The sequence below is a fragment of the Rissa tridactyla genome, chromosome 4, assembly GCF_028500815.1.
Source record: "Rissa tridactyla isolate bRisTri1 chromosome 4, bRisTri1.patW.cur.20221130, whole genome shotgun sequence".
Classification (NCBI taxonomy): domain Eukaryota; kingdom Metazoa; phylum Chordata; class Aves; order Charadriiformes; family Laridae; genus Rissa; species Rissa tridactyla.
In genome coordinates, this window is record NC_071469.1 from 75,458,787 (window position 1) to 75,484,522 (window position 25,736).

General features: G+C 40.3%; 2 protein-coding genes across 2 annotated transcripts in view; both read right to left on the minus strand.

Annotated features, from left to right (window-relative positions):
* Window positions 1-15,357: 15,357 nt before the first annotated feature.
* Window positions 15,358-25,736, minus strand: part of LPCAT2 (lysophosphatidylcholine acyltransferase 2) — a 32,665-nt gene continuing 22,286 nt past the window's right edge. Inside the window, exons 12-14 of the mRNA XM_054199593.1 lie at window positions 19,127-19,225; window positions 17,209-17,350; window positions 15,358-16,937 (exon numbers count right to left, since the gene is read on the minus strand). Of these exons, the coding sequence (XP_054055568.1) occupies window positions 16,690-16,937; window positions 17,209-17,350; window positions 19,127-19,225 (489 nt within the window). The 3' untranslated portion in view covers window positions 15,358-16,689. The remainder of the gene's footprint in view (window positions 16,938-17,208; window positions 17,351-19,126; window positions 19,226-25,736) is intronic.
* Window positions 22,801-25,679, minus strand: CAPNS2 (calpain small subunit 2). The gene has a single exon (XM_054199598.1). The coding sequence runs from the start codon at window positions 24,316-24,318 to the stop codon at window positions 23,449-23,451; it is 870 nt and encodes a 289-aa protein (XP_054055573.1). The 5' UTR covers window positions 24,319-25,679; the 3' UTR covers window positions 22,801-23,448.

Here is a 25,736-nt window from a genome sequence, read left to right on the forward strand (position 1 = left end):
CAGACTAAGCGCAAATGGTTTCATAGGCATTAAACTTGTTTTGCAAAGAATGAAAAGATACAGAAACAAGTACTTGCATTATTGCTTTGAGTGTAAATATATTAAAGTGAACTTACACTTGCATGACTCATTGCTTTGGGTGTACATATATTAAAACAAACATATACTTGCATGACTATTGAAACTGAGAAAAGGAGGCACACGAATTGGCAGAGCCAATATTGCCTTGGTGGGGATGTTGTGGCAAGCTCTGTTGCCGTGTGTCCCAGAGAGCAGCTAAAGCAGGTGCCAGGGTGGGCTTGCGTTTTTCCAGATTGGGGTTATGTAGAAAGTATCTAGAGAAATAATAATTACGGTGGTTTGGCTTCTGCTTTCTGAAGGGCTCTGCGTTTCATGGCAGGAAGCCTTGTGTGGCTGGCTCTGGGGATACAGTTAAGAGCAACTTTTCAAGTAAACGCTGTGGAAGGAAAGGCAAAAAATGTCTTTTTGGATTGCCCTAAAGCTCCACCTGCTGGTTGTCCTTCCCTCCAGCCTCAGGGACTCGCGGGAAGGCGACAGTGTACCCAGCAGCTGGGATTTCTGCTACTGCTGAACATGAACCTTCACAAAAAATCTTTTAAGGGAGGCTGGATCTCGCCTTGGGTGCCTGCTCTCTTACTCCTGTCAAATACTGTACACCTCTAAAAAGACTAGAACTCAGTGGTTTTCTACAGGAATGAAAGACACTTGCTTTGAGAGTAGGGAAGACACAAACTTCCTTAACGATGCAGCAAATATTCTGATTTAAAGCATATATTTGAGATCTATGAATGGCAATGTTAAAAGCCAGTCCCGGCTGCAAAGCCAAGCAATCAAAGTTTAGGAAATGTTGCCAAGATAATGTTTTAGTTAAGAATTTGCTGTGGCACAAGCGAATGGAAGAGCTGATGTTAGATCCTAGAACATGGCAGTGCCTCTGACGTTCTTCTGCCAGCCAGCCCTCTCGCACACCAGACGTCTTCTGTCTCTCTGCCATTTCCAGGAATTGAAACTTTTGTGACCTACTAATTCCATGTAGGTTTCCTAAAGCTAATGCTGAATTTTGCCTGATTGCTCTGTGTCCTGAGCAGACAAGAATCTTTGACGTAAAAGGAAGGGGAATGAAAATGCTGATTTTGAAGTTAGATGCAGATTTGGAGAATTAGTTGTTTCTTTGTTCATAGAAAATAATTGAGCAGAGATGTAACCAGCAGCTAAACATGCAGTCATCCCTCCTTGCTGCGATTATTTAGTTTTCAGACTGTTCTTAATCAAAGTACATTGCTTGCATCTCAGTAAAACATAAGCATAGAAATGGCTAAACATAAAATTATGTAATTAAAAAATAAGATGATACTTTGCCCAGCCAAATCTTCAATTGTTGTTTGTGTACTGAAAGAATAGTGATACCAGAAGATTAATCATGGTGAGAGATTCTTTGTGAGACATTATACTCTGAAGGAAAGATGAGGTGTTCAGAGGTATCTTCAACATTAAAAAATCTCTTTTGCTTTCTGAAGATTTGCATGTTGCATTTTCTTGGTGTCCAAGTTCTGATGAGAGATGTGGTCCAAGTCAAAAATTATCATTCATTGGGAAAGTATGATGGAGAAGTTGAATATACTCACCTCTATACTGTCATTAAAAATTTCTGTGCTGTTTCTGGGAGAAAATTGTGACTTTTTTGATAGCAGAGTCGAGAACCCTGTTGTAATAGCAAATCTACAGTGGATTTCATCCTGTGCTCACACACAGTTAGAGACAGGGACAGAAAATCAGGGTGGCAACAGTTTAGAGGGAAAGGAGAAGAGATACATGAACAGTGGCTTACATTATGCTATGGCAGAGGTCATCTGCAAGTCCACAGACAGAATCAGATCCTCTGAATATTAATTCTTTCCTTTGCTGTAGACTGAGGATACATCTGCAGACTATACAGTCTCTTTTCTACTCGCAGTCCATCTCCTGGGTAGCTTAATATCACGATAAGTGCTCTTCTGGTACACATTAGAGTACAAAGTTTTAAGCATTCCCAGGAGGGATCACGGTGGCAAGTATGGTAACGCTGGGATTCCATGTCGGTGACTGGAGTCCCATTGCACTTCCTGAGGTATAAGGAGAACTTCCCCTGTTCAGAAGAGCTGACAGCCATGCTCCTTTTCTTTCTCGGTGAACACCAGCATCTGCAGTCTCCCCATTCTCTATCCCACTGGTGGTCTGATCCCTGTGCAGATCATCATTATTAACAGATTAGTCCACATAATTTTCTTCAGAAGAATTATTCTGCCTTCCTTCCCTGTGTCTGCAGCTTGGATTGTTCAAATTTAGGCAGAGAGAATATGACTGTGCACTGGAAAGGCAAAGTAAGTTGCTACACAGCTTATCTCCAAGCATGGCAGAACATTGTGCTATGCACCGCCTACCCTTCATCTGTGCTTTTGCCTCTGGTGAACTGTGGCCACTGTTCTTTTAGGATTCAGATACAGAATGGGAACCCAAATGACACCATTCACTCCTGTTTTAAGTGGCACCATTCGTACATGGGATGGGACCTGGGCCTGCCGTTGCTGTGCAAGGGGGAGGAACTGGGACGATACAAATATAGTTGCTCTTCTGGCCGTGGAGAGGAACCCAGACAAATGAGCCCAGGGTGGAACAGCAGTGCGTGCTCTGAGAGGATCTCCCGCAGATGGGAATCTCTTTTAAAAGAGAATCTGAGAGAGTGCCAGCCCCAGGGAGTGCCTGGCAGCGAGACCGAGTTGGAACTGGGGAGGGCCGGTGGGTGGTGTGGCCTGGTGCAGATGGGCTGCTGTACTGCAGCTCCCCAGGGATCCTCCGTTTTTGTGGGTGGGCCCAGTGCTGCCAGCTTGCCCAAACCTCAGAGTATTTAGGGTATTTTCATAAAGTCCCACCTTCTGAATTCATGTGATTCTGTTAGAAACCTAGCTTCCACTCAAGAAGAAAAAGTTACATTCTAGCTCATAAGCTTGAAAATGTGAACCATGAGTTCTCAAAAATGGAAGGGTAATAAAAATATATGCCTTACTGTTTTTTGGAAGAAAAACAAAGATGAATTTAGGAGAGTTTTTCAGTGTGGTCTAGAATGCCTTCAGGAGAGGGAAACCACTTGAGCCTCTTTCTGTGCGTTCAGGGAGGCGTCTCAGAACCTTTCTAAGATACCTCACATTCTGCAGGTCTGTCATGGTAGGGAGGTAGAGATGGGGAAGCAAATGGGATCAGGCTCTTATTAAGTAATGTTCCACTCAGTTGTGCTGTCTGGCAGAAACTACGTGTGCAAAGGAGCACAATGAAATTTTTAAAATAAATAAAAAAATTTTTAACACGGGGCGTGGGGAGAGTGAGCTGAATGTGTGTGAAAGGGTGTCAAACCAAAAGCAAACTAGCACATTATAGCAGAAAATCAAGATATACCAGCATGCATGTGTGCGCTAATGAGCGGCATAAAACAATGAGTTGTTGTACATGCTCTCTCCTAATTCCTCAAAGAAGCTTTTGCTGTTAATGGCAGGCTGTTGTTAATTATTAGTCTGCATATTATTAATGTAAGCAGTGCTATTTCTTAATACATTTTTGTGATCCCGGTGTTTTCTGTTTGTTTGTTTTTAATTTCTGAAGTTTGGACAAGGATCTGCCTGAGCTTCCATACATACTGCAGAAGGAAATCTAAGGGCCAGTCTCATCCCTGGCTTCTGCATCTCATTAGCAGTTTGCAGATTTTCTGGGGGAGGGAGTATGGAATATATTCAATATCTCTTTATGAGGGGCTCTGCCTCCTGCTGGGCCACACAGCAGTGTGGTTTGCCTTGGGTTCAACTCCAGCCAGGGGTTCAGAGTCCTTCCAGCGAGGGCTCTGAGCTAAGGCAGGCTGATGCACTTTTGAGTTAGACTCAAAAGTTTCAGAGGAAGTTGGGAAATGTGGTTTCCCCTTTTTTCTTTTATTTTTTCTTCATGAAAGAGAAAAAAAGAAAAACAAAGAGGTATAGGTACTGCTTGGTTAGAACTTGGATGTGCTGGCAGCTGAGAGCTGCTTTCTTTATGTAGGTTGCAAGAAGGAATAGGCCGATGTATTTGCTGGACTCTGATCTTGGCTTAGCACAGGAGTCCTTTCAACAAATTAACAAGGACAGAGGAAATTACAGGGGAGTTTCAGGATGAGAGGATGAGTTGTTTGAGTGTAGGGCTTCTCTGAAACTCCCTGCATCTTTTTTTCATCAGGGCTGTGCTCTAGGAGACCCTAGGTAAGATTTGGAAGGCACACTCTACTTTGAAGGAATATTGTGTATTTAGTGATGTCAGTATATGCTGACTTAACAAGACTAGAAGAGAGAAAGTAAGAAGATAGAAGCAAACTAAGTTGGTATGGCCAATAACTTCATCAGGGAGAGGGCTACTGAAGGCCAAACTACCTATATTTTACTACGTCTAGTTCAGTTACCATTTCGCCTGCTTGTTTTGGTTCTAGGATTGCTGCAGTTGTCTCCAACATCTCACTTTCCTAAGGGCTTCAGCCTCCGCAATTCTCCATCTATGTGTCTGTAAGGAGGCAAAAGCAGGGTTTAATGCAGCAACAGCACTTCGGTGTCCTCGTTCTCAATAAATTAATCATTAACATTGTCCACTGACTCCCATATTATTTTTCTTATACTTTTCCCTATTTTCTCTTACCCTCATTCTTTTTTCCCCTCTTATAAGTTGATCTCAGCAAAACTTGGTTTCAGTCCCTGCTGTCGGGTAAGTCTATGCAGCCCCTACGGGGAGAAAGAGAAAATGGGTCGGAGCTATGGAGGCAGCAGCAGGACACGGTCGTCTTACTGGAATGAGTATGAGGCCAGGAACAGAGAAGTGCTGGAAGCTTCGTGCTGTGTTTCTGTGGTATAATAACACAGCTCTGATGGCACACTAATTCAGTTTTTTTACTTTTAGGAACCACTAAGGCAGTATTGATGCTTCCTTAACTGTGCTAGTTCATTATCATACAATGTAATTATCTGATTCTGGTGTACAGTTTGTAGGACCTATTTTCTGGGGCCTGTTTCTTGGCAGATATACCTGATAATGCAGCTTCCAAAAATGTACATTGAAAGGTCAGATTGCTGTGCTGAATAAATTATGATTTATATTTTGGTGGGGTCTGGGTCCCTCTTATGATAGGGTCTGTAAAATGTCTAACATAAGGCCAATCAAAACCCTAACGAATCCAAGCTTAAAAAAACCTACCCAGATAAGAATATGTAAAGTCAAAATCCCAACCTTTCAGAAGGAGTTTGGATGTAAATTAGAACTTGGCAGTTCTAGAGGGTTTATAATTAAAAATCCCAAATAAAACTCTGGTAGGAGCCTTACCATGTCGTTGCTGACATTAACGTTAGGCTGCCTTACTGGGATTGATAGAGGCTTTCTTCCTTCTTGTTTAATAATGTATTTCCTCTTGGAGGAAAACTCTGGTGGTAAAACTCAGCAAAGCCAACAATGTGTCTCATAAACAAATTCATTTCCTTCTTCAAACATTGTTTCATTCAAGAGCAATACATTCAAAATTCCTTTTAGCGCTGGATCTTTAATTGGTTCCTTTTGCAGGAATGAAGCAGCCATTCTTTGAATCTCCCTTGAAGTTTGCTGAATTTGTTAAAATCTGCTATGTTATCTCCTGTTGGGAATGCATCCTTTTCTGAATTGCAGCAAGGGAATGACCTTAATGTATAACTTTATTTGGAGTTTCTTAGGAAAAAAGCACACATTTGTTTTAAATGGTGAGCATTTGCCTGTAATATGTAAAAAAAAAAATGGCCCTTAACGTGTCTCTAGAGGGATGCAGTTGAGTTTCAGGATTGTTTAATGATTTTTAAAACAAACAAATGAGGGAGACCTGTTCTTGGAGCGAGGAGATCTCATTTCATCTGTCTCTGAGAAAGCCTCAGCTGCTCAGCGTCTCCCAGAAACTTATTTAGTAAGGTCCAAGGAAGGGGTAATAGGGCATTTTCATTTGTTTGATATTAGGCATTTATTGATTCAGTGACTTTTTGTTTTTCACACACTTCTGTGATGTGCACAGAAGTGATTTGAATACAGTTCTTTTTATCGAGACTATACAGTCTCTTTGCCTCCAGTTAGTGAGTGTAGTTATTTGAAATGCAAATGTTATCTGTGTAAATTCCAGTGTTCAATGTTCTGTACAGAGAAGAGACAGAAATGGAGGCAGTGAAGGTAAAGGAGAAGCGATACCATCTAAATAATTTTGTGGCTTAAGACTGAGTGCTGACTAAATCTGGGAGCAATAAGCACCCTTTTGGGAAGTGTTTCAGCAATTAAAAGAACTAAGTTCAGTTTATTATATTCTGTAGGAACAAATGAAATTCAGATTGCTAGTTGCCACAGTCATTGAAAAAGTTATGCAACTAAAGTTACCTTGATTTTAACATTAATATTGCCTGGAAGATCATTAATATTTCCTGGAAGGCTGTGGTTTATGTTAGTGGTTTGTATTCCCTCCGTTTTTGGGATGGTTTGGACTTTTAAAAAATATTTTTATCCAGTCACGGAGTAGGGGACACACCATGTGATTGCAACCATATAGCAGGAGTGGTAAGTAAGCCTCAAGCTCTGGAAGGTCTGTGGTGTAACCTGGGACGGAATGTGTTCAATTAAAACTATTCATTAAATGTGCTCTCGTGATGATGCGAGATTCAGAGAAAATCAGCACTGGCTTTTGAACCATTTATCAATTAATGAGAAACCACAGTTGTAATGAGTATGCTGATGGACATTGACTAGTTACAGTAGAAGCTTGTAAGTGAGAAGAGGCCAGAGCAAAACACGGCACTGTGGCAATGGTCCATCACCCAGCCCTGAGTAATGAAAGAACTGAATAGGAGTTGCCTGTGTTGGAAAAAAGCCTACATGCACAGACCTGCCCTGGGAGCCCGCACTGACCTTCTGTAACAATAACTAAGTCAATGAGCTACTGTGTCAGATAAATGAGATGAGCTTCCTTGTGCATAAATGAGGCTTTCAGCAAAGAAAATACATGGGGGTTGTGGCACTGGGTGGCGAATATCTTCCCTTATCCCCATAGCAATGCCGACTGAAAATGACTTGGCGTTTGGCAAGAGGGACATACCTGTAAGCCAAAAGGGCAGTGTTGTGCTGCTGCTCGGACTCTAGCTGCAGTTGCCTCATTTCCTGGGTGAGAGCTGTTCTTCCGCCAGAGCTGTGATGCTGCCTGCCTTCTGTCTCTCTGACTTTGCTCTGAGAAAGCAGTGGGGGAAGACCGACTTGTGCTTTTTCACCAGTCCTGTGCTTAGCTCCTCCAGACAGCTGATTTTCACAATTGAAATGCAGTTAACAGGGATTTTCTTCTCTTCTATCTCTTGTGCCCTGTGCTTGGTTGGGCTGTTTTTTTCTGAAGAAACAGACTGAAAATGTATTTTAATGATACTTGGTCCTCTAAACTATAGGTGGCTTTTGGAAAATGGTTCTTTAGGCACAGAGGTACCTTTGAACAACGTGACCTTCTGTCTCTGCGCTTCCACACAGCATTTATCTAGAGATCAAGGTAAATTTTTACCTATCTGAGGTGCTTCCTCTGAAGTAACTGCGTCTGAAAAAATAGAAAAAAGCTCTTGATTTTTTTTAATCATTCCCCACTGTCTGAAAGTGGGTGCCACCAGTGGGTCACAGGCATCTGTCTAGTGGCAAACTTCTAATCCAAAATGAATATTCTTGTTTGATGGCTTATTTCACCACTAAAGACGTGAGCTGTAGAGTTCTAGTAGCTGAGGACTCCACAGCTGTATGTGTTTTATTCTTAGAGTTTGGGTGGCCTGATTGCAATAGCACTGTTTTTAGGAGAGAAGAGATGCTAACCTTATCATCCTGGCTTTATTGTAGTTAAGGTTGCATCTGAAACAATTGCCAAGGTGGTTTCTTTGCTGATATTTTTAATTAGGAAGCATCACCAAAATAAATTGGGTTCAGTTTTGCTACATCAGTATCATTTATTATGGGAGAGCGTTGTGAGTTGAAATATATGTAGATGGCTAACAACTTAATGTCATTAAGTTATTTTATATTTTCTCAGTTAGAAGATGGTGGGATACCCTGGTGAGTAGGATTAGAATATATTTTTCATCTAAGAATAGTGTGGGAGTTTCAATATTTTGAAGAAAGGGCTGAAATACCTAATATTTATTGCACTTAAAGCACAAATCACTTTCAGAGAAACATCCAGTGATTAGGAATGATTCGATCCTGATGAGTTACGCTGCCTTACGCGGTGATACAGCTAAAGGAGACTTCTAGCTGCCTTCGTTTTGTATGAGCAGTGTGATATATTCCCAAGAGAGAGAAGCACTTTCTAAGGAGGGAATACATTGTCCTTGTTGGATCAACAGTCCTTTCTTGGGTACATTGTGACATCCTTTTTGTGGGATGTGTTTGTCGCCGTGCTGTATGGGAGATGTGTGCGTAATGAATCCATTGGAAGTAAACAGTGTTTTCCCCCTTATGAATATTTGATCTATGATTTATTTATCCACCCAGACTTGGACTAATAGCATGTCAAATGCTGCCTGTTTGTTTTCCTGTTGACATATTTCTATCAGCAGTGTCTTCTGTATTATGGGCAGGAAAAATATTAGCAGACTTATAAAACAATGGCTTAACGAGACCAATTCTTTGATGTAAGCTAGATGGACTCCACTTGGGAAAATAATAAGAGATTAGGTGGAGGGGAGGGGTTTTTTGTCTACTGTGAAATTGTTCACATTAGGCTGGAAGAAGAGTAAATTGAGACTGACTGACTCCAGCAGAAGGTCAGACAGTGACCGGTGGCAGGCCAGTGTCTGCTAGGGCAGAGCTTGCCTGCGTACCCCTGTGTAACTGTATGGAGACCTGGGATCTCTTTCTTTTGCACCTTAGCATGCACCAGATCATGGTGGAAAGAATCAGACTTGGTATCACTGAAAATGCCTAGTGACAGCAAGCGAGAGATAGCGGCAGGTAAGAAGTACAAGTACTTTGATAGGGAAAAAGATGCTAGAAGTCTAAATGCACCATCTTTCCATAAATGATCAAGTCTGTTCCATCTGTGCTTTTCACGATCTGATGCTGAGTTTGCCTTTTCTCATCTGAAAAAAAAATAAAATAAGTGGGAATGTTAAAGCAAAGAATGTCAAATTTGATTAGGAGGTTTGGGACACCGTGAGCACCCATGGGTAATTCAGGAGTCAGAATTCTTGTATTTCTCTCTCTGCTCTGCTGGTACCCTCCTGTGTAACTTCTGGCAGAGTAGTTGCTTTCCTTTTGCCATGTCTATTTATAAACTGTTAAATATCCAGGAAAGGTAGAAACCCTTATTATGTCCTTTATACAATACTTAGTTCAATGGCTGTTCTTCTGTTACAGCTGCACAATCCATTGTAATAAAATGAATAATAATGGCAAGTTTCATCAAAGGTGTCTCCTATGACTTGGCATTGTCAGAAGGGCTGGTTCTCTTTGGCCCACAGAGGATCTTTTTTACTAAAAGAGAAATTTCCACTATAAAAAGCATAGACTTTTGCCTTTAAAATCAGCAACAGCAAAGGTAGAAAGAATAGCTCCTGCTCATATTTATTTCAAAGGTTAGTTTAGGTTTAGCGTAGCTTTGAGTTAGTAATAGTTCAAACCTGCGTTCAAACTGCATCGGTGGAAATGCTGCTGTTTCTCTCTCCCCAGTATATATTGACAATATACTTTTCTGCCTACAAGAGACAGGCTGTCAAAGGCATGTAATTAAATAACATTATGGAGGTTGGCATGCTTTCATTCAAAAGACCAGCGTACAAAATCTAAACATTTTAAATAATTTCTGCTTTGAATGGCTGCTGTAGTTCATGGCTGGTTATCTTCAGTTTCAAAGACTTCCGGCATTGAGGAAAACAGCTTTCCTAAGAGCTGCTGGCAGTTCTGGTATGACTCCTTCTAGTCTCCTACACTTTTTCCTGTTCATTTCTTTTTTACGTTTTAAGAAAACATTTTGAATTTTCCTGCAATCTTTGATATCAGGAGATATGAGCAGAAGCACAGACTTGCGTATCTAATTGTGCACTTGGCCTTATCTTTGTCTGCAAGGCTGATGTTTACCTTTGAAAAGGAAATTATTCTTTTTGAACAATTATAGCCTCTAAGCTTTCATCATGTCTTTCTAATTTGTAGTGTTTTGCTTCTAGTGCACTGTCAGATGCTTAGTGAAGTTTTAGGAAGATAATGTCCTTAACAAAAGGGCAGTAATTGTTGGGTTTTTGTTTTTTTTGTAGAAGAAAGCTCCTTTTAACAATAATCTGAGCTGATCAAAATGTTGTTGATAAACTGATCTTTTAAATTCAGTAGAGATAAAGCTAAGATACTGCAGCAGGCAGGAATGAGCAGTTGTAGGAAGAGAGAAAGGGGGAAGCTGGTTAAGGAGCAGTTCTTCAGAAGAGGATGTAGGGTTTAAGGATCAGCGATGGCTATGTATGAGTGGGCAACGCTGTCTTGTAGAAAAGCCAAGCCTTACGCTGGACGTGTATGAGCAGGAATAGTGACGGCAAGCTATTTAAAGAAAGCCTTCTAGCCTACTGAGGAATGGTGAGGCTGAAGCCGAAGTGTGATCTCCAGAGAACTTAAATGAAAATAAACAGAAGTCTAGAAAGTGCAACCTGTGAGGAAAGAATATAAGAGGTTTTGCTTTTTGGCTTAAGAAAGACAGGCTGGGAGATGCAAGAGTGAAACAGGCGTGATGATAAGCTCTGGATAGATGTATGTACAGGTATAAATAGCTACCCTGCAGAGAAGTAGAAATGAATCAGTTCTCCTTGGACAAGGTGAACACAAGACAAGTGAATTCAGCTGCAGAAGTATTCCGGTTAGACCATGAGAAGAACTTTTCTAACAGTAGAAATTTGTTAAGCAATGGACTAGTTTGTATGGCAAGGCTGCGCGGTCTTCCTCTGCGGAGGCCATTAATGACAGGTTTAATCTAATGAATTCTCACTTCTGCAAACAAAGTCTATTTGCTGGGTTTATAGGATTGGAATAATTTTTTGTACATGTTTATTGGGTATTCTTGCTAATGGCAAATTCTCAATGAAAAATAAGCTAAGTACCATTCTCAAAATGCCTCAATTTTGCTAGCAGTTCAAAAATACAAATCCCCAATCTACTATATAAAACCCATGACTGGTTTGAATGATTCCTGTTGTAGTACTGTTACACTGCTAAATTGAGTCTCATGCAGCCATTGTATAACCTCAAGAGACAACACGGTCAAAGAGACTTTTAGAAAGTAGGGAAATATTCTCACTCGTACCTATGCCCAGTTTAGAACAAAGCAATGAGCATGGAGGTGTAGCTTTAAAGGTGAGCCTCCTATAACCTCTTTTTAACATGCAAAAGAAGATTTTCAACAATGTATTTTCTAGACAGTCTAAGGAGAACTAGCTGCTGAAAAAAAGTTAACGTAATTGATTTACTTTTAGCACATGAAAGCACGTAACAGCATGAAAATGTAGAATAATCATGATGTGAGAGTAGAGGAGGGGCATAGATTTCCTTTCAACCTGTTGTGGTGTGAGGGGCTTCAAAAAAGACAATAGTAGGTAGTGCCTCATTAAGGTAATGAAGTATTTCCTATTATAACATTGTCACGTGTCTTTAAAGTCTCAGCAGTCAAGCTGTGGTTGTTAGAGAACATCTTAAACTGAGAGGATGGCACAATAAATGAAAACTTTCATAAAATTTAATCAATTGTGATATTGTTTTCCTTGGTGAGAGTGGTGTAATTCTTGCCACCATTAACAATAACTAGCTATGGAAATTATTCATGTTTTCTAATTATTAGTATTATAGTGTGCTTTTAATAAGTACAAAGTATCCAATTCATGCCCACAGGATTAAGCATACACTTAAGTGCTTAAGGGTCCTTAAATGACCCTTCTCTATTTCCTTTGTCATGGCACTAAACCTGCTGTGCTTCTTGAACTTTATCTGAGTAAGTGCCGCATACTGTATTTATATCAGACACATTTTTTTGTTTGCATTTCGGCTTTATGAAATGTCAGAATCAATCTTATACTAATGAAATGTCCAAATTTCATCTCAGCTATGAACATAGCTGCTAATCCTATAAGATGTTTACTTTCTGCCTCTCTGGCTATGTATAGTAACAGAGAGTCTGCCAACTTAAGCACTGCTGACAAACGGCTCCCAACCGCTAGTCAGTCTAATAAATGTTATTTCATTGAGTAAAGATTTAAAATTAATTAATTAAATGTCATTAAAATCCCTGGCAACCTTTGACAAGTTTGCTCTTACTGCAGGCCAGTGAAAGTAGTTACCTGAATACTGCATGTGCCCCCTGAATGCCATCCAATTTAGTAATTTTTACATTTTAATCTTATAATTTCTGAAGTTTAATCGTTGCGGAATACAGCTTTTGATGGCAGTGGCTGCATTTTAGGTGGGAACATAGAGAAAGTAGAGAGAAAGGTAAACTGTTATAAGGGATGCAAAACTGATAGGAAAAATGGAAGCCAAAGGCCGCCACTGAACAAAGTCCAGCCTTCCTAGCAAATCATACAGTGTGTAACTACAAACTTCTCGAGCCTTTCTTAAAAATCGATTTTAATTTTTTCCCGTGGCATTCTCAAAGTGAGAGCTATGTAATTCTCAGCGTGAAATCTCAGGCTGCTTTCCTTCTTGAAGGCTGTGGTCAAGCAGTTGACAGGCAGACTGTCCGAAGAGTCCAGATGTGTTTGTGTATGTAAATTACATTTAGTTTGTAAGCTTCAGGCCCTGATTTTCCACATCCATTCAATTCCGAGTAGCCCTTGGCACCTATACAAACACCACCAGAAGCCTGCTCAGGCAGAATGCTGTATTTATTTGCACTGGCATAGTGCCTGAGGAGTTACCCAGGAATAGGGCCCTGGTGTGCTGACCGCCCTAGAAAAAAAGATCTCAGGAAATGTTTCTCAGACTTCTGATACTCAGGGAACACTTCATTTTAGGTGGGAATTGATAGGCAGATGACAGATGTGGCCGAGCAGTCCTGTGAACGGTCATTAGACCTGTCATACAACATGACCCTTCTCTGGACTCCCAGGGCTCTTACCATCTTTCAAAATTTCCCTTGTAAACCGTTCGAGAAGCACTGGACGTTCCCACACTGCGCCCCCCTTCCCCCCCCCCCTCCCCCCCCCACCAAGATGTGGAGAAAACTGATGAGGAAGAAGGAGATAACACCCATAAGGACATTGTGGGAATATGATTTGGCACCTGACCTGTTCTGATGTAGCTGAGTACAAAAGCTCGGAAGCAGCAGCCACAGCCTGGCTTGGTACCCCTGACTGACGTTGCACAGCTATTGACTGTGAAAATAGGAGATCCGTTTTCAGCTGCTTTCCATCCAAGTGTAACTGCTCCTCATACTTCTGCTGATGAACAGCAACCAGCCAGGATCTATGTGGTTTTGGCAGCTTAGCTTTAGATCTTCTAGCAGTATGATCTGACGTGAAACCCGGAGGTGTTATCTCTTATTTCTGCATTTATTTAGGCAGTGTCACTAATACAGAAAAGGAAGTACAAACATGGTTTTAATTTTCATGGATCAGAAGATCTTTCCCTCAGAAATCAATCTCTGGTGTGGCCAGCGGAGATTCTGTTGATTCACCTTCCTTAAATTGATCAGGATTTAATGTATTAACGTCTTCCTTGTTCCAGGGTGAATAAGGAAGATCCACTTTTCTAGGTGACCCACCACTGCCTTTCGTGTGTTCAGAAACAGGAGCCTAGCTTTTAAAATATATAAATGAGATTTATTCATAATGTATGTACATAGTTATAAGAAAATATGAAAAGCAGCAGCCCATGGGCCACTGTTCTTGAGAACTAGCTGTGTTTTCCTTTTGTAATAGACTTGTCCGTGTCTGATTCTCACCCTTGTTCAGTTAAGATTGCTAGAGTTTCTGTATACTTTACAGTGTCTTATTTTGGTATCTGTGAAGGATTTATCACAAAATCCATATTACAGCATGACAGAGGAGTACTGAGTAAATAAATGATGTTTTCTATGGTGACATGGGGCCAAATATACCTTTCTAGCTCTACTGCACAGGACTGCAATGATCCTTAGGCACCTGGTAGAATTAAGAATTCTCAGCTCGGGAAGTCTCAGGCAGAAAGGTGTCATCCCTCACTGCCTGATTGAGAACCATTTTCTGTTTAGTATTTTTAACCTTCTCCTTCTGTTTAGTTCCTGCTCTGCCACTTAATGTAATGCCCGTTTATTGCAGACTGCTTTTAGTTTGGTCCTTTTAAAAGCTCCCTGAGGCACAATGATGCCTAGAAATTAATGTATTCCCTTCCCGCACATCAAGCAGATGTGTGTCTATTGAGTTAGTGTCTCTAACATTTAGCTGATTTCTTTTCAGAGCATAGTTGAATCACTGCTACATACCAAACCCATTTGCAGCCTTTCCTCCTTAAACTACTGGGATATGTAGATTTATATGCACAATTTTTAGCTGTAATTGCAAAGTGCTTGTGTGACTTGCAGGTTTCTATAAAAATCACTTGTCCTAAGTATGCTACACTGATGGGCAGCATAGTGCTCCAGCTGTTGAATGTGGCTGGATTCAACAGGAGCATCGTCCTGGTTTGGGGTTTGCGTAAGGCACCCTTGGCGTTCTGAGACCTTGAAGTGGTTGTCTTCATCATCTTTGCCCGTCTGTCTTTTTGTTATGGGTTGGAATAGACGTCGTCTTTGAAAAGGTTACTGCTGGTTGAAAAGCTGAGGACTTCAGTTAACGTGCTAGGCAACAGCATCCTTGCCAAGGAAATTGCATGTCTTCCAGCTAACTGTACAGCCAGGTTAGGGTAACTCCAGCTTCTCCTCTACAGTGAAAGAAAATCCTCTCCTAATGTTCAGACTACACAGAGCCATGGTTGTTACTTCTCAGTTATGGCAGAGGTCACTCATTTTACCTGTAAATGGCAATGCTTTGTTTTCCATCAGAAAACAGTGGTATCTCTTCACGTACCTGCAAATCTCTGTATCATATCCCCTCTTGCTGAAATAGGCAGCAGAAGCAATTTTCTTTGGAAGAACATGAGTCCCATTCTACTTTTCTGCCCTTACCACAGAGAGAAGTGCCATCACACTCAGAACTAAGCAGTCCAACTTCAGGTTGTTTTGTGTTTATCAAGGTAAGACATTGTAAGGATGATTTCCTGGAAATTCCCCCAGCCCCTTAAGAGAGACACTTCCCACTGTACTAAAAAGACAGCTGTACAAGTAAAGTCTTTTAAAAATATAGATTTATTTTAAGCATGTGAAACATCAGGATAGGCACAACTCTAAACACAGAAAGATTAAACATGGCCATGAACTTGCAGCCAGACAACACAAGCAATAACTTAGAGGCAGAGGTTACCATTTCACATACGGAACCTGCTGAAAATTGGTTATTTTTGGTACTAGACATTCTAGACACTGCTCATCTCAGTTTTAATTTGAAAATATCCTGTCATTCCTCGCCTTCCAAGTTTTTATTTAGAAGTTACTTGCGTAAATACATATATATTTTAAATATTGTATAAAGTGCATTCAGATGAAGGACAGAAAAAGGCCAAATTTCCAGTGCACTAGAGGGGACAGGAAAACATACTCAAATCATTGACTAGAAAGAGCTTGGTTTTGAATCAGAATTGAGTATTGGCACGGTAATGCAAACATGGTTTCTAGGAGACAATTTTAGAGTAGATAGTAACTACTAGAACTATGACTTGACAGCATATTTGCCTTGTAAGTGTTGCAGAGCAAGGTCACATTCCTCTGTTGATAATTACTAGAATAAAAATATGCTGAAGTTTGAAATGTTCCTCCTAATGTGATCCTGAACAGTTGTTACTGTAAACAACATTCTATTTATTTTGAAGTAGTCCATTAATTCTTAGGTCTTATTGTCTGCATTTTCCTGTAGATTGTGAGCTGCTGTCTTGGAATTCCAATTAGTTTTTTGTTGTTAGAAGTGCAGCCATTCCCATCTTTAACTAGCCTTTAAGCCTTAACATCAGTGAATCAGCATGTCTTGTTCAGAAGCTTAGGCTTTATAGTTCACAAGTAGTTAAGGGAAATCTAAGGACAGCTAAAAGAAAACACCAGCTTCAACTCTCAGCTTCTTGTAACTTATTTGTGTCTCTCAGAAACTTGAGAAAGGCAAATTAAAATACTCTGGCATCATTTTTTTCCCTTAAGACATGTTGGGGATGTAGAGGAATTGAGCAGCACCAAAAATTGCACTTGTTTTTACACAAGTGGACTCCTCAGTCTCCCTTCTGAGAGGTCACCGCAGTGCTGGAGCTTCTTACCCGCCTTAGCACAGCTGTTACTTCTGTGGAAGTATGAACTTCGAAGACAGTGAACAACATTCCCAGTATTGTGATACTGACATCAAGGACAGAATAGTTACAGTGGTTTTCTCCTTACATTCGAACAGCAATAACTCCTGATATGAAAGTAAAAAAGAAAAAAAATTTTTTTAATTGTAACTTCCATCTCTATTTTATATCAATTGTGCTTATGAATAGCTTGGGAAAAAAATCCTGTAGAATTCAAGAGATAAATTCTTTAATTCAGTCATCCTTTTTGTCAGAGGTACTTGAGTTATCCTCTTCATTGCTTTCAGGACAAACTTTATTTCTTGCAATCGGTGTTGTTTCTGAGACTGGGATTGTAGTCTTTCTAACTGGACTGTGTTTGACTTCAGATGACTCAATGTCATCCTCCTCCAACATATCTAACTGGTATCTCTGTAGCTCTAGGTATGTAGTAAACAACTTGGCATATTCCGGATGCTTCAGTGCAAAGTGCTTGAACTCATCTGAAAAATATAAAAAATACAGATACTATAGTGCAGCAACAGAATCAAAGAAAGTTTCCGTGCCTGTTCCTTTTACTGAAGCTCATCTCCAGTTACTTTCCTCTGAAGCATCTCAGACAAATCACACAAAGTATCTAGGGCTGTCCTTCAACAGTTTTCCTGAGAAACGGGGTCTGAGAACCATCAGATAATTTCAGGGAGAAAAAAGATAGGAAACTCACTGTCAATATGACTATCAGAGTGCTCTTTGTTACAAAAGGATGTAACTTACCATAGGACAGCTTCCCAGTTTCATCTGCATCTATTTCTTTAAAGAGCATAGAAACGTCAAGCTCAGGCACTCCCAGAGCTGACTGTATGATAGAAGCAAACTCATCTTCTGTTATAGTGCCGTCCTCATCCATGTCGAAGAGCTAGAAAAGACATTACATATAGAAGTACTCTGGCATCAGTTTGCCTATGGACCTTCTGCGTACATCAGCCACCCGTATTAGGTTTCTAGTATTTAAGAGGTGATCTGCAAACAATGCCTGGGATTTGAAGAGACTGGTTGCATCCAGCTACTGTCTCTTGCAAAATATTTTCTGTATTTTCTCTGGAATAAGACACTTAGCAAAGCAATGCACATGCTATAGTTGGGATTTGAAGTCTCTAATAGGAAAAGTATGTAGCAAACCTGCAACAACAAACAAAACCCAAACCTCACAGCATTTAGTTCAGTAATAAAACTCATAGAAAATCAATAAAAACAAAATAATAAGGAAAGACTTATGTTAATTGTCACCATGAGCTATGTTAAGGTCTACTGTATTCAGCCATTGTATACTGGAACGTCTTAAGTTTTAGTCTTCATTTTCATTAAGTTATAGCACATCTGCCATCAAATTAAACTTGCCATAGTTTATGCTCTTGCCATAAAGTCCCTAAATTTTAGTATCTGTTACCTACTAAGGAATTATTGTAATGAACATGGGATTTTGGTGACTGGAATGCAGGCACTGATCATCCCATCCTTCCCAGAGCAGTGACAATAAGCATCTGCTATGAATCAACCCCTTGAGAAATAAAAGGGCTGGCTGGCTGTAAGCCTTAAGTACTTGCTACAGGCAAACTTTCCTGTTGCGAAGGAAAGTACATTCAGTGGCAGAGAAAACAAGCAGCAAAAGAAACCCCATAGTTCCATTTCAGACTGAAACAGGCTTTTACCAGCTGAACCAGCCGTTTCCCACTGAAATTAGGAATTAAAACAAATTACTAGTTTTATAATCAGCTCAACTGTTTTAAGATACTGAAGAGTCTAGAAAACAAAACAATGAAATAGCATCAACAGCTGCTAGGCTTGCTTCTTCACAGGAATCTGTGGTGATACAACATCCCTGAAAAAGCACAAATCACTTTGCCTGCTTTACAGATAAGCACTAGAGCTGTTCAGTGGATAGAATGGATTGCCAGAAAAATTCTGGTATTTCTTGAGTATGCATCAGTACTGAAAAGTATCCAGTTTAAGATGAACATTATCCATATCTCAGTATAGTTTGTAAGAACAGATTCGTGGGTAAATAACTGCATCTGAGTCAAAGACCTGCTGAAAAAAAAATTACTTGAGCATTTTCCTATTCAGGGATTCAGAGCCTGGGCAGCTCATGTCACCTATTGCCTGCTTGTACCTGAGTTCTGAAAGGAGCTACTGCTGCTTGACTGCTGGTACTATCAGGACACCATAGTACAAGCCAATAGATGATCTTAGATGCAGCCCAATTTTGGATATGCCAGTCCTGAATAGCCCTTCTTGAATTTTTTTCCCCTCTTTGTTAACCACAGTGACTTTACTGAGTGCTTGACCCAAAAGTGGATATTGCTCCATCTATTGTCTACTTGTGACATTGAAGAATCGCAGCAAAAAAAAACCTCAGGCGAAAAAACTGCAAGTGCTGCTGAATCATATTTGGAGTTAGCCTGCCAAGTTACATATTCATTAGTGCCTTCACATGGCTTTTGAAACCCTTTTCTATGAAGCGGATGCCTGCAATTCTCCCCCTTCCCTTCATACTCTAAATGTCAATTGGTTTAAGAGTATTACTCACATTTGCATAACAGATTGGAGCTATAAACTTATGATTTGAAAGCTAACAGATTTACAGTCAGTCTTGATTTGTCAGGTTTGTAGATTTACACTAAATTGAATTTACCTTAAATGCCATGCGAATAGTCTCTTCTGTGTTGGCTGGGTTACAAAGAATAGACAAACCAATTACATATTCTCTGAAGTCGATGGTGCCGTCTCCATTCTGTAACCAAAATACGCATGGCAGTAGTTATAGTTCATATTGCAAATCACTTTAAAAGCTGTTGTATACATCAACTATACAACATGCACTAAGACAATTTACAACACTAGAGATATTTGTTCTTCCTGGAAAAAATACTAACAGCTCACTAAATATATGTAATACTAGGGCTAAAGTAGCAATATACGTATTTTCAATAGCTAGAAATTGGGTATCAATTTGTATCTTACAGAAACCCCAAACAAAAAAAAGATTTAAAACAACTCACAAGTTTTTCTTTAGTACATGACCCCGGAGAAGCCTCTAACAAGAATTGGAATACATGTGTTTAAGGTAAATGTAACAGTTCGTGTAGCACTGACACTTCCTAAAGTTCAGAGGTGAATGCAACATCCTAGTGGATGAACAATGGGCGGTTCTTCATTCTCACAGATCCTGCCTTTGCCTTCTGCAACTTGTGGTTGGAGCCCTTGCCAGTGAAGACCGAGGCGAAAAAGTCATTTAGTACCTCATCCTTCTCCATATCCTGGGTGACCAGGTCTCCTGTTTCCTTCCAGAGAGGGCCCACATCTTCCCTAGTCTTGCCTTTATCCCTGACGTACTTATAAAAGTTTTTCTTGTTATCCTTGATGTCCCTAGCTAGATTTAATTCTATCTTGGCTTTAGCCCGGATGTGTTGTACATTTCAAGAAGAAATAGATTTTTAAAAAAGTGGACTCTCTAAGTCTGGGAAGAGCACAAAATATTTTCAGCCAAGCGAGAGAGGGGTGGTCTCCTGGGTAAATCTGTAGTGAACAGCCAGATCTAGATTCTATTTCTGGCTCTCCTACCAACTTCTAATGCCCACTTGAGCATACCAACCTTAACCTTGCTGTTTTGGTTTTCTGCTGCTGAACACGGGAATATGGAGCTTGCCAGTGGAGAAATGCTACGGCTGCTCTGTAGAGAGCTTTGAAAATCTTGGGTTCTATGAAATAGGGATTTCTGTTACTGAATTTAGGTCTTAAGATAGTCTTTGATTAACAAAATACATGTAATAATGGATTCAGTACTAACTTTTCTTTATCAAGCTATATATTTGACAGGATTTAAAACGGCTCAGATAGATGTTATTTAGCCTTCAAAACCAATTCAGGACTGTTTTGCACAGATAACTTATTTTCTTTATACTGGTGGTCTAACCAATCTTTTTTGAAGACGTGAAACCTTTGAACATCTTGTATTTTAAAGGCCTGTGAATTTTAAGGAAGCTTTTTAGCAAAAATATGAATAGTCTTTAAGATACTTTCATGTCTGTCTAAGGGATATAACTTTTGTCAGTTTTTAATAATTAGAAAAGGAAAATGTTCTCCCATAAATGCTACTTTATTTATGAATCTTTGCTTTCATTGTGCTGCAGAGTTTGACTTAAAATATTTTGTCTACATCAATAAGAGATCTGACTTTAAAATGTATCATTATAAACCTTAACTCTTAAAAAAACTGAAGAAAGAGTGTAGATAATAATTGTTCAAAGTTCCATGGAATATTATTTTTGGACAGTTTTATAGACTGTATTGTTAGCAAAGGATTGTTTGATGTCATTAGAATATTTTTTTATTTATTTTTAAAGTTAAGAATAAGTTTCACAGGAAAAAAATTGGAAAGTAAACTTTAAATAAAATAGCATCATTAAAAAACAACTTCGGAAATCAGCTAACACAGCTTTGGCTGCACATGGAAAAGTGACAAGAGCCAGTAAGGGTCACATTACTTTAATTAAAGTGCTAAAACCCAGTAACCAAAACCGACTGCAATCTGATACACGGAACTCCAGCCATCTGAGTAGGAAATAAACTCACTATACTTGCAAGATCATGTTGTGACTAGCTCTACTAAACCCTAGGATGCTGGCTACCTTCCAAATGCGCTGGCATTTTGGTTAAGTAGAAATGACAGGGCTGTTGCCTGGAAAAAGAGATGGGAGTTAAACTGAAAATGCAGGAAAACCTTCAGTGCTTGTGTAGCACCACTGCAAACAAGCACTTGCAATAGTCTTTCTATGCAGATCTAGCTCTGTTTGCAGCCTGTGCACCCAAGAATATTTTAAAGAAGCAACATGTAACCTGAGCTCCAATTCTCTAAATAGCAAAGTAGAACATCAATATTTATGTATTTGTGTTACACAAAATAACCAAAACATACCGTAACCTCAACAACCCTCGTTTTCTTTAAAGTAACTAGTTTTCTGCTAGTACTTTCACTATAGCATGCTATGGTAACCAGGGGTTTGTTGTTGTTTTTTTTATATAATACAGTAAATCTTACACTTTGGGAAACAAGAAAGGTTGCATCGTCACGGACAGTCTCATTTAGAGTTGCACAGAGATTAGAGCTAGATAATCAGTTAGCTTTATCCAGTTGGCAAAGTTCTGTGCAAGGCAGATGCAGTCAATAAAGTTTAAAGTACTATTGCCCCAAAACTTTTTTCTCCCTGTAAAGCAACAGGAAAAATCAAGTGTGTGTGTGTGCATGTAGTAGCTAAGTAAACCCTGAGTCACAGGGCTACCACAGAGAAGCTACAACTGGACCATTTAGGGAGGAATTGCAGATGCACCTCTTCTGTTCATATCCAGGCTCAATCATCTAAGACACTATTGTAACTCCAAAATTGCCACCGCCTATTCTACATCTAAGTTCTAACTAGTCAGAAAGGGAAATTCTGAAACAAACCTGGCACAATGGTGCTCACCCAGAGACACCGCACTTTCCCTCATGCCCGGTTTTCTACTACTCAGAGCCCGAATGCCACTGTGGATAACTTTGTGCTTTTCCATTGAGTAACTGGGAGGGGGGGTAAATGCCATTAGGAAGGAATTGACCTCTTTCATCACAATTCAAGCCAATATGAATATTTTTACTGTTTCTTTCACCCAGTTTGGTATTAAACAAAGTACAGAAGGGAGGAGATGTCATCAGTTTGGAAAATACTGTTTGCCAAGTGTAGCTGCAAGATTTAGAAATCAAAGCTATGGAAATTTAGAAACAAACTCAAACCACCGTACCCCATTAGTATTCAGATGCCTGGCAGCTCTTGTGTGGTATTTCTCAATTAGTCACCGCTGTCTCCCTGGGGAGGAGCAGGGGCACGTGGACTCTTACAGCTGGAGATGGCATGTAGTGTGTAGTGGCAGGCTGCGCTCCTCTCTCACATTCCAGTCAGCTAGCACACACCCTAAACAATTTGCTCTTAAAGCAGCAGAGCCCTTCTGAGAACTCTGCCTTGGTACACTGCAGTGTCAGAGCTGTTTTCATCAACTATGTAATCCTTAATTCAAAGAAATGAACCTTTGACAGTTCATGTTATTCCCTTTTCTTTTACTCAAAAATTGACTTCTTCGATAGAACTGCATAACTAGCTTGAGTGGGATGCTTGTGCCCTAAACGAACTTTAGCTCTGATAGCCAGAGGCTGATTTTGGCTGTCTGTCTGCTATGTGACTGCATTATAACAGCAAGCTTCTCTAAATATAAATGTAGTATTTTAAGTTGTTTTCATTATAACTACAATAAGGCTTCAAGGAAAGAGAGACAAGACTAGTTAACTGAATTGTAGGAAGAAGAAAAAGGTTGTAAAAGTAGCCTTATGTAAGTCTTCAATTTTGTCCTGGCCAGCAGATAAAACTGACAATACCACTCAGGTTTTGCTTCAGCAGACAAGCATGAAGAAGCAGAAGTAGGAAGGAAATTAAATATGATAATGAAAATTCATTGATCGTTATAGTTATTGCAACTCTCATGTTTTTCCCCTTGTTAGAAACAACTGCACAACTCTACTAGTGATTGCCTTCAGGCGAGCAGAGCTTTATTCCAGCTTAGTGAATGCTGACAAATCAGAACAGTAACATCACAAAGTGACACCAAACTTAACGAGCTTTTTATATAATCGTTATATACAAGCCACTTTACGTGAAGAAATAACTAAGCTTTGATCCTTCAACATATTCCCTCACTTCAGAGTCTAGAGATAGTTGCTGAGACAGACTGTCCAACTGGCAATTTACAGAAACCCTTCAGAAAAGCAGACTAATGCATGCACAAGAGGAATCACGGCACTTTAAGCTGAGCTATTTACCACTAGCTACATCTGCCTTAGAAAAAGGCAGAGACTACAGTTCTATAGTACAGAAGTGTAGCCTTCCATGTATATCTTCCAGACGAAGCTTATTCTTCTCTGCTCTGCCTTCACGAGTACACGGTCAGCTGCAGCCAGTCTTCAATGGTCATTTTGATCTGTCCATCTCCATCTTGGTCCAGGGACTTGAAGGCCCGGAACATGCTGTCCAGTCGTACCAAGCAGCTAATGAAGTTGTTGAAATCCATGCTACCGTGCTCATCGGCATACCTGCGCACAATTACCTGGCAGAGTTGTTCGTTCAGATGGAACCCTGCAGCCTTCAAGGCGCCTGGCAGCTGAGCTCTCCCGACAGTGCCTGACTGATCAGTATCATACTGCTTGTATACACATTGCCATTTCTTGATGTTGTTCCACAGATACTTAAACTCTTCAAAGCCCAGTTTGCCATTTGTATCACTGTCCATGACGGCTACCATGCTACGGCATGTGTCTAAGCTGAAGCCATCTGTCTTCAAGTCTTGATGTCTGGAAACCACTTTGTTCAGGATGTCCCTTAACTCTGTGGCACACACTTCCATATCATCTCCAGCCAGCTGGGCAAAAAGGCGACGAAACTGTCTGATCTCCTCACTCTCATAAGCTTCCACATTCGTAAAATGATTGCGAGGAGGTGGAGGTGGCTCCGGATTATACTGAGCTGCTGCTTCACTTATAAGATTGACAAGACCTCCAACAAGTCCTCCAAGATTCCCTCCATGTCCACCTCCTGTTAGGAGACCTCCAAGACCACGTGCAAGGCTCCCTCCACGACCACTTCCACTTGCTCCACTCAGCAAAGCTTTAGCGAGGAACATCGTGAAGGTTTTTTGAAGGGAGTTGCTCAGAGATCCAGTGCTTCTGTAACTCTCCGAAGTCTTATGGTCTCTGAGCTGGGTGTGGGCAAAATACAGCTTATCTGCGTGCTTAGACTTGCCCATGTCTGTGCATGTCTCCAGCTGCCAGAGTTACCTCACATCTCACTAGTTTCTGTCAATTGTTGATACACCTCTCTTTCTTTCTTTCTTCTCTGCCTAGTGAGCTTTATGTGATTTGAGGAATCTTTTTAGAAAAAAAAAAGATGAGGCTGAAAGCCACAGAGCAGAAGTCTCATAATACCTGTGCTCATAATTGAAGCAATTTGAAAAGAATCCTGCCATATTAATGTGACTGTTCCTCAGTTAAGGATGATCCTTAAAGATGAATGCAGCGAAAGCTTACTAGTCTTGTCTGTTCTTGCATCTTTTATGCCTTCAACTTTTTAGTGAGTTGAGCATTACATCGCTAATTCTAGTCACTGATGCTGTTGTGCCAGATAGGGAAAGTGAAAGGAATCTTGATTGCCCTTAATTAATTTTGTTGCCACGCCATTCTGTTTCCATATTGTATGTACTGTGCTTCAGGACTCGGACTACATGTTCATAGGAGCCAGTGATCCAAGGCGAGGAGGCAAGAATGAAGAAAGCACCTAGCTCTGCTAGAGTTTCAATGCATTCAGCAATTAAGGAAATACATTTGACTCCTCTATTTTAAAGCTTGTAAAGCCTTTTTATCTGGAAAAATCCTGAAACAGTTTTAATCAGCTTAAACAACGCAATGACCTCCCAAGGACAGGTGTGCTAAAGCTAACTTGATCAGGAAGAGTGATGCTGAGTTGGGACAGCCCCTCAGACAAGAAACAAACTCCAGTTTGTAAGCATTTGTAGTCCACTACTCTGGGTGCACTGTAGCACGTATTGGATGCCTAGAAGGTGATTCTATGCTACGCTCTATTCACTGACACTTCTGGTATAGTCAGAGGGGCAATTTTTCTCATCTTCAGAGAGAAGCAGAGAACTGGAGAGATCACCACTGACTATGGAGTGGTGCCTAATAACCTAATAAGCCTAATAACCAGATTAACACATAGCCTCCTTTACAGCTGGAGACAGGCAAGAAGAGTCCTTACAGTGTCTAATAGCACCTTTCACAAACAAAGCAGGAACATACGCTCTAGTCAGCCTCAATCTGCCCTAAATTATCTACTTACAACTACATCAGTTAATTAAGTTGTCAGAGTGTATGTAAGCTCAAAATCTGGGGTAGGCAGAAGGAAATACTCAACCATCTTCATCAGGAAGATTATCATCTGATGGTGGTGCAGCAACTTGGTCCAAGAGATGGCTGTCATCTCACAAGCTACAAACTGAACAACCTTTTCCCACTGAAACTTAAGTAGTAAACTGTAAGAGTCACCTATCTTGCCTACAGGAATTGCTAGCGAGGAAGCATTTACTAAGCTGGACACAATGAATTAAATATCCTTTTGGGATGTGATTTTTAACAAAACGTTGTCAACAAGTCAGTTAACCAACTACTC

Coding starts and splice junctions, on each gene's coding strand:
- CAPNS2 (XM_054199598.1), bottom strand. CDS start 24,318: ATGGGCAAGTCTAAGCACGCAGATAAGCTGTATTTTGCCCACACCCAG.